The sequence below is a fragment of the Vicia villosa genome, linkage group LG2 (genome assembly GCF_029867415.1).
Source record: "Vicia villosa cultivar HV-30 ecotype Madison, WI linkage group LG2, Vvil1.0, whole genome shotgun sequence".
In the NCBI taxonomy this organism is placed as follows: domain Eukaryota; kingdom Viridiplantae; phylum Streptophyta; class Magnoliopsida; order Fabales; family Fabaceae; genus Vicia; species Vicia villosa.
This window is the reverse complement of record NC_081181.1, coordinates 100,976,570-100,985,903: the sequence shown is the minus strand read 5'-3', so window position 1 is coordinate 100,985,903 and position 9,334 is coordinate 100,976,570. Positions and strand designations below refer to the sequence as shown.

At 33.4% G+C, this 9,334-nt stretch overlaps 1 protein-coding gene across 1 annotated transcript; it reads left to right on the top strand.

Annotated features, from left to right (window-relative positions):
* Nucleotides 1–6,650: 6,650 nt before the first annotated feature.
* Nucleotides 6,651–8,846, top strand: LOC131649663 (uncharacterized). Its single transcript, XM_058919415.1, has 4 exons — nucleotides 6,651–7,153; nucleotides 7,204–7,324; nucleotides 8,448–8,511; nucleotides 8,614–8,846. Exons 1-4 carry the CDS (start codon nucleotides 6,651–6,653, stop codon nucleotides 8,844–8,846), a joined length of 921 nt encoding a protein of 306 aa, XP_058775398.1.
* Nucleotides 8,847–9,334: the final 488 nt, after the last annotated feature.

The window sequence follows — 9,334 nt, the reverse complement described above, 5'->3', positions numbered from 1 at the left end:
GGACATGGAGGGTGATGAATCTTGAGTTACAGATGAGCTGCAGCCATCTGAACAGCTTCACTATGATCTGAGGAACGTGTCTGGATGCCTGGCTTCGTTGGAAACCTTCTGAATTACTCTATGGACCTCCAACTGCCACAGCTCCAAGTGAGAAGTGAAGATGATGATTCTCCACGTACAGAAGTGATCCAGGTGCTTGGATCACCTCAAATGAACCCCTTTGAGATGTTAGAATGCTTACTTTCCAAAGATAAGCTTTGGTTTGAAGAAAATGATTCTTCTTGCCAAAGAACTTTGAAAAACCATAAGCATGAGAAGAGAAAGAGAAAGCAAGGAATATGGTTGCTTTGGTGTGTTTTCTGAATGAGAAAGAGCTCTCTATTTATAGGCAAATGATTCAGTACTGATTGAGAGAGTGAGCTTGCTTAGTGAAGTGAGTTTGGTTTCTTAGCCATGAAGAAAGTTTGAAAATATCCAAATGCAATGATGCATTTTCGGGCTAGCTTCCCCAACCATTGATCTTGCAGGATCTTAGGGGACATTTCTGATTCAGAGGAGGGCTCTAATTGGTTAGTGAGAAGATTCCTTGATGATTCATCATTTGCCATAAATTCAAGAATGTAATCATTACATAATCACATGCCTTTGTTTTTGGGAATCTTCTCCAATCCTTATGCAATGATGAATTTGGATGTATGGCATGTTTTCAGATGCATTAGAGGTCGTGTAGCATCACTTAGTGAAGCAAAATGCACAAAATTGCAAAGTTTCAAATTGTACATGACCTATAATTTCACTTCATGAGGCCAACTTTGAACAAGCATAACTCTTAGCTCAAAATGAATTTGGAGAAGGTTGAACACAATTTGGAAAGCCCTAAACATCTACTTCAAATCATTAGTTTATGGTTCCTTCAGAATACTTTGGCAAATTTATGAAAAATGAGGCCAAAGTTGGAAGAAAACTAGGTTAAAAACACTTAGAAAATTTTCTAAGTGTTTATGACCTAAAACTTCAAAATTCCCAAATCTCTTAAATGATTGATCTTTTGAAAAAAGTTCCATAGTAAGATGTGGTTTTATTTTGCAAGATCTACAACTTTCATGTTGGAAGTTTTTTGAGTTGTGTAGGTGAAATTTTGAGTTCCCACAATGCCCTCAAAAACCCTAATTCCCGACTTTTTGCTCCTTGATGATTCTTCTTGAATTTCTTTGGTCAAATGACTTTAATATCCATATATTGATGATATTGATCTTTGAAAGTCATGGTTTGACCAAAAATCTTAAAAGTCAAAGGTGAACCCATACAGTTGACTTTTTTTCTTGATAAAGTGAATTTTGGACTTTTGTGTAGAATCAAGATCTTCTCCTCAAATGAGTGATGTAAATGGGTTATGTTGAGGTAGTAGAGGTTCTTGAATCATGTCTTGAGTTTTGGATCCATGCCCTGATTAAAAGTCAACTATCCTGGTGAATTAGGTCAAAAACCCTAATTGTCGACCAGATGAAAATAATGACTGTAGACTTTGAATTGAGGTGTGATGTCCAGTGGATCTTGTCATATGAGCTATTTGAAGATGATTGATGTCTTTGAATGATCCCCTGGGGCTTTCTAGGGTTTCCCAAAGGTGATCCCTGATTTTAGTCCTTGATAGGCTCAAAAACCCTAGTCTGGTGACCTGAGTAAACCTGTACTCAGATGACTGGGTGTCTAATCAATCATAGGTGAAAAAATGGAGCTTTTGAGTCCTATGATTGTGTTAGAGACCAATCCTTCTATTGATTGATCCTTTGCCTGAGTTTTCTTGTCTTTGAACATCCTTGATTAAATGCCAGATGAAGAAGTGACTGCTCTGGGTACTTGCTTTGACCTGATGAAAATCCTGAAGATATGTCATCTCAGGGGGGTCAAAAATTAGGGTATGACAGCATCCGCCGTGATGGAGATGATCGTCACTGATGCGGGCCGTGCGGCGGCATACAGGCGGCAGAGGAGGTCCCAGGGAGAGAGGGTTAGGCATACCCAGTAGTGGTCGGGTTTATTTCTTTTTGTTTTCGGATTGTATCTTTAGCACACTATTATTATTTGGATTTGGATCGGTTTGTATATATTATTATTTTTATCATATTAGTAGAATTCTGTTTATATGCGCTTATTTTATTTCCCGGCTTCCTTTAATTAAAAATACGAGACTATTTCCAAAAACATAAAAAAAAAACACAGTTTCTGCATAATTCAGAAGTTCATTTCCGAAACCCCCCAAAATCTGAAAAAAGGTGTTTTCGGAAGTGCATCTCCGAAAACACCCCCCATGAGGGGTTTTCGGAGATGCACTTCCGAAGTCTGAAATTTTTTTAAAAAAAAAAATACTTCGGAAATAAACTTCCGAAGCAGGGGTAATCTGGGGTTTTCGCCGGGGGTGACCCCATAGGAAGGTGGGTAAAGAAAAAACCTAAACCATTGTTCTCATGTATTAATAAAAGGTTTTGTGTCAGAATTCATAAAACAATTTTAGAAAAATGTTCGTATAAAAAAGTTGAAGGAATTAATATGAATGGCTGCAAATACAACTATTTGAAAAACATTAAGTGCATGTTTGGATTGACTTCTACAAGTCCCAAAAACACTTCTAGTCCACTTCAACTTGATAATTGGTTTTATTTTCTTGTTTGGATACTTTTTCAAAATCAATTCTCATCCTCCAAAAGCAATTCTAGTAGAAGCTACAATTCCTAGCTTTTGAGTTTAGTAGAATCAATTCTACATTTATTATATATTATTTATTACAACTCTTTTAAATTTTCCTACTTTACCCTCTTTAATTTTCATCAATTACTTCTTTTCTTTTTGATTTGTACTAGAATTTATTACCATTTTGGTAATTATACAATTCAAAATCAATTTTGTTAAAACTATTCAAACAACATTAATTGATAGCAATCACTTCTATATCATTATATCCAAACATAAATCAATTTTTGTAAACTCAATTCTATTAAAATCAATTCTACCAAACTCAATTCTCTCAGAATCAATTCTATCCACCGTCAATCCAAACACACCCACCCTGACATGCTTTGCTACTAGACAAGAACATTGTAACTAACACTAAATTCAACCCTAAACATCATTGACATCTTCAATCATCTTTCTTGTATTAGCCAAACCATTCTTATATTTATATTTTCTTCTTTTGCTTATCTATCTTCCAATTCTTTTATCAATATTGTCTTCGATGAACCACTTAAAGAATTTATATTTTTTCTTGTTAGTATTTTTTTTTTGAAGTTTCTAAAATTCCAAATTTCTTTTTCAATTTTCAAAATTGTAATGTCAGTGACGGTCGCATTTGCAGTAATGTTTTTTATTCTTGTGTCTTCTCAAAACAAATTCAACAAAACCAAAGCATTACAAAATCTAAACAAATTCTTGAATTTTGATTTCAATTTCGTTAAAAACCAGGAATATATATATATATATATATATATATATATATATATATATATATATATATATATATATATATATATATATATATATATATATATATATATATATATATATATATATATATATATATATATATATATATATATATATATATATATATATATATATATATATATATATATATATATATATATATGAGAAAAAGGGATATGCACTGACAGTGTAATTTTACACTATCAACCAATCACAATTATGTATCCAATTAAAATATAATTTTTATTTAAAAAATTTAATATGACATGACAAATATAAGCATTTTGATTTGTTGTATGTGTAAAGTTAGTTTACACTGTTAGTGCACTACCTTTAAATTCTATATATATTGATGTTTTATTATATATTATATTTTTACAAAATAAATATTATACACAAATATAACATAAAATTGAAATTAAATATTAAAATTAATAATAATTTTTTTTCAAAGAAACGTGAAACACTTTTATCTCAATTGAATGAAATGGTTACGATCATTATGATTTTCTTTTGAATGATGTATTCAATTGTTAAGATTGTCTACCAAATTTGAAGTATGTAGGTCAAATATATGTCTCATATTTTCTTTTAATAAAATTAGTGATAAATTGAACAAATTTGAAGTATGTAGGTCAAGTATATGTCTTATGTTTTTTTTTTTTTAAATAAAATTAGTGATAAATATTGATCCAATATTTTTTATATTTATTTTTGTTAAATATTTGTTTGGTATTTTTTATATTTATTGATAAATTTTTCTCATGATTTTTTTTTATAAATTAATCTGTGACATGTAATTAGCTTTTCTATGGGGTTGGGCTTATTGGATGTACAAATAATTCAAATGTGTTGGATACAGTGGCAGAGCTAGAAATTTTAGTGAGCCTGGGCAAAAAGTTTACACCTTGTTTTTACTAATTTTATATTATGTCTCTACTAATTTTGCTCTTGATTTTATCTAAAAAAAATCTCTTGATTTTGTCCAAAAATTCCACACCATATTTTTATTGATTTTGCACTTAATTTTTTCTAAAAATTACTAATTTTGCCCCTACTATTGTCTAAAAATCGACTATTAAATGAGGAGTATACAACGAAAGGAGGGGTGGAGCGCGGATGCGTGTCCGGGTTCACTGGGTTGTAGCTCCGCCCATGATTTCGAGTACCTTGCCTTTTCTAACTTGTACTCTAAACAAATATGATAAGGAAATAAAGAGTATTCCAATTGTCTTTAGTTTTTGTTAGATCTAAATGTTTAATTGTAAACGTGTGTGCCCTTGAGGAAACTAAAAAACTCTAAAAATTCAAATAGTTTTTTTTCCACTTTATTTTTTATATTGATTTATTATAATATCTATAATTGAGTTGAAACTTCAAATTATTATGCATTTATTTTATTTTATAACTATAAATTTACTTATACATTAATTTTAATATTATTTTTATTAAAGATAATTTATTCAATAAAAAATAAAATAAAAATGAGGGACATAAAATATAATCCTTCAAAAGCTAACAAAATAATGGTTGGACATTTTCAACTTATTTCTTAAAAAAAACCCAAAAATTTTAATGTTATTTATTATGTGGAAAACTTAGATAATTTCTCATATTGACAAATTAATTTTGCTTGAACTCTCTAATTTGACCACATAGTAAATCTCATCATTTTTATACATTTCAATTTGTATTACTCTTACATTTTAATTAAATTTAAACGCCCATGATTTCTTGTTTGATTTTATAATATATGAAAAATTATATTGTCGCTATAAAATTATAATAGAAAATAAGTAAAAAAAATTATAAAATTAGGAAAGGTCTAATCAATTATAAATTTTTGAAAGCATAAATTGCAAGAAGACTAAAAAATGAAAATGGTATCATTCAAGAAAAAAAGATTAAGAAGATAATTAGCTGATTGAAGTTTTATCAACAATATAAAACTCTTATTATTATAATATTTAATAATAAAAACAAATATGTATATGTTGAAGCACCAACCGTCAAAGACAAAGAGGGGAAAGATGAAACACCAACCGTTAAAGACAAAGAGCAGAAAGATGAGACACCAGTCGGTCTATGTAGCATAATTAATTTTTTTAAAATTGTTTTGTTATAATTCATATATATAATTAATTGGATTGGGCCTCTCTGAACCATTGGGTACTCATCTATTTTAGTTTTCATTTTATTAATTTTGCCCCTAATTTCGTCTAGAATTGAACTATTAAATTGGGGGAAATATAAAGAAAATAGGGGTTGAGCCCGGGCGCATGCCCGGGCTAGCCGGGCTATAGAACCGCCACTGGTTGGATAAGTTTTCGAGAGCAATCTCGTGAAAACAATTTAAAAAATAAGTATTTTTAGAAGCTAGAAAAAGCATTTATTGGGTTGGTAATCGATTACGGGAAATAACGTAACCGATTACAGCAGGCGTTTTCAGTTGTTGTTTTTCTGCTCTAAGTAGGCGCGGTTACCATGTTTGGCGTAACCGATTACGAGCTCGTGTTTTGGGTTTTTAGCTTATTTTTTTAGTTGTTTTTAGTTCCCACTTGTTTTGCTTAGCTTGTATATATATCTCTTAGTTGTAACATTTAAAGTTTAATGCCGTTATATTTTCATCTCTCTCTCTAATTTCTTCACTCTACCCTCTCCAATTATCACTTTTACTCCATTGATTCACCAATTTAGTTTGTGTATGTTCTAACATTTGGCATCAAGAGCCCTGGTTCAGATCCATAATCCGCTACAAAGATGACTACCGTCTCCAACGATCGAGTCCCCACTAATCTTCCAACTCTTGATTCGAAAACTACGATAAATGGTGCAAACAAATGAAGGTGTTGTTTGGCTATCAAGATGTTCTTGAAGTGGTTAACAATAGAGTTACTCCACTTGGGGGAAAAGCTACAGATTCTCAGAATACTTTACACAAGGAAGAGAAGAAGAAAGATTACAAGGCACTCTTCTTGATTCATTCTTGTGTCGATGGTGACAACTTGGAAAATTTTGGCGATTTTGATTCGGCGAAGCAGGCATGGGAGATCTTGAAGAAAGCTTATGAAAGGGGTGATAAAGCAAAGGTGGTGAGGTTACAAAATCACAAGCGACAGTTCAAATTGATTTAAATGGAATAGAAGGAGACAATCAATGACTAAGTAATGCGCATTACGCGTTTCGTGAATCAAATGAAGTCTTACGGGGAAACTGTTTTGGAGCAGAATGTTATGTCAAAGATCTTGCGTTCTTTAACGTCAAGATTCAACAACATTATAATGGCAATCGTAGAGTCGAAGAACCTTTCGACATTAAGCAAAGATGAGCTTCAAAACTCTCTTAAGGCTCATGAACAAATGATGGATGAAAGAGGAAACGATAAAGCTAAAGCGGAGATTGCGTTGCAAGCACGATTTAACGAGAAGAGTAAAAAATTGAAAGAAAAATGGCATTCGAAAGGAAAGGAAAATTTCAAGAATTTTTGTGGAAAATATTCACAAAATTCGAAGGGTTCGATAGGGAAAAGAGGTGAGAGCAACTCCAAAGGTAGTGGTCAAGGCAACTACACCAAGAAAATTCACAGGAGTAATGTGAAGTGTTACAATTGTCATAGACTTGGCCATTTCGCAAGAGATTGTAATGCAAAATCAAAAGCGATGAGGCTAAGGTTGCTCGACAGAAGGTGGGTGATGATAACATACTTCTGGTCATGATCAGGGAGGAGAATTATGAAAGTAATAAGTTGTTGAATAGCACCAGTAGCAGCTGCAAGTTGCTGGACAACAGCTGCAGCAATTTGAAAAATGCTGCAGAAACGCGTTCGAAGCAAAACAAAATGGTAATGATTTGAGATGTAGTCCAAGGCAGCGGTGAGTAGTACTTAGATTCTGGTTGTTCAGCACATATGACATATATAAAGGATTGGTTTGTCAAAATCAATCAAGTCACGAAGAATAAGGTGAAATTCGCGGACGATACCTATTTAGCGGACGATGGGATAAGTGATGTTTTGATCATGAGTAAGGATAGTGGGCATTCCTTGATCAAAGATGTGTTATACATTCTAGGCATAAAATGTAACCTCTTAAGCATTGGGCAATTGCTTAAGAAGAATTACATGATTCGCATGGAAAATAAAACGGGGTTTTAGTCCTTAAAGCGCTATGGCTGCCAATAGGACTTTAAAGATATAGTTGAAGGTGATGAATCATAGGTGTCTTTCTACAACAGAAAGTCAAGAAGAGTGGTTGTGGCACTACCGTCTTAAACATCTCAACTTTTGAGACCTCGACGCGTTACAAAAGGATGGTATGGTAACCGGATTACCAAAAATTAATGTTCCAACTGAGATGTTTGAAGAGTGTGTGCAATGGAAGTTGCACAAGAGTAGTTTCAGCAAGGATGCAGGTCATAGGACCAAACATCACCTTGAGGTGGTGTACTCTGATGTGTGGGATCCAATGCAAGTCGACTCGTATGGTGGAAATAGGTATTTTATCACTTTTATCGATGACTTTAGTAGGAAACTATGAATTTACCTAATGAAGAGAAAAGATGAGGTATTTGATGTGTTCGAAAGATTTAAGTCCATGGTTAAGCGGCAAAGTGGTCACAAACTTAAAATTCTCAAAACGGATGGTGGAGGTGAATATACCTCGAATGCGTTTGGGAAGTATTGTGATGAAGATGGGATAGTGCGTGAATTTGTGCCACCCCAAAATGGTTTTGCCGATTGGAAAAATCGTTCGATAATGAACATGGTTTGAAGCATGTTAAAGGGAAAAGACATGCTGAAGGAGCTATAGGGTGAAGCCATTTCTACAACCGCCTATTTGTTGAATATGCGTCCTACAAAGAAGCTTGATAAGGTAACTTCAGAAGAGGTATGGTCTTAATTTAAACCAAGCTTTAGTCATTTGAGAGTTTTTGGTTCGGTAGCATTTCGACACATTTCGTGTCAGCTTCGAGAAAAGTTGGATAACAAGGGTGAGATGATGTTGCTCGTTGGTTATCATTCTACTGGAGGTTATAAATTGTTTGATGTTGCATAAAATAGGATCGTGACTAGTTGAGATGTTGTGGTCGACGAATTAATGCATTTTGATAGTAGAAAAATTGGTTTGACAGGTCCTGTAATTGGTTACCAGAATGGTGTAATCGATTACGGGCACGATTTTTTGTCTCTTGAAGCTGATGGGACTGGTATGATAGAGGGCGTAATCCGTAACAAGAATCCTATAATCGGTTACGGCAACGAAAATGCAGAAAATCAGGTTGCAGGAGGTTCTGTACAACAACCTGTCGAAGCCGAAATCGAGGAAAATAGTAAACGACCAACTAGGAAAAGAGGTTTGCCTTAGAGACTCTAAGATTGTGAAGTATTTCGGGATGACGAGATCAATGATGATGGTGATTTCGTTCACTTTGCGCTTATGGCCAAATCCGAGCCCGTTAGCACATAAGAGACATTCAGCAATCCAAAATGGGTGTGTGCGATGAAAGAGGAGTTGAAATCGATTGAGAAAAACAATACTTGGGAATTGGTTGATCTACTAGAACGAAAGAAGCCAATTGATGTGAGATGGGTCTATAAAGTGAAGGCAAATCCCAAAGGTGAAATAGTCAAGCATAAGGCTCGACTTGTTGCGAAGGGATTTTTTCAAAGAGAAGGTATAGACTTTGATAAGGTGTTTACACTTATTTTTAGGATAGAAACCATAAGGCTAGTTATTGGAATTGAAAATTGCAACAATTGATCGATTTATCAAATGGATGTGAAATCCGCGTTTTTGAATGAGTCACTTGAGGAGGAAGTTTATGTAGAATAACCCCCTGGTTTTGTTGTGAC

Coding starts and splice junctions, on each gene's coding strand:
- LOC131649663 (XM_058919415.1), top strand. CDS start 6,651: ATGCGCATTACGCGTTTCGTGAATCAAATGAAGTCTTACGGGGAAACT. Junction 7,325..8,447: donor GTTCGAAGCAAAACAAAATG/GTAATGATTTGA, acceptor ATTTCGTGTCAG/CTTCGAGAAAAGTTGGATAA. Junction 8,512..8,613: donor TGGTTATCATTCTACTGGAG/GTTATAAATTGT, acceptor TTGGTTTGACAG/GTCCTGTAATTGGTTACCAG.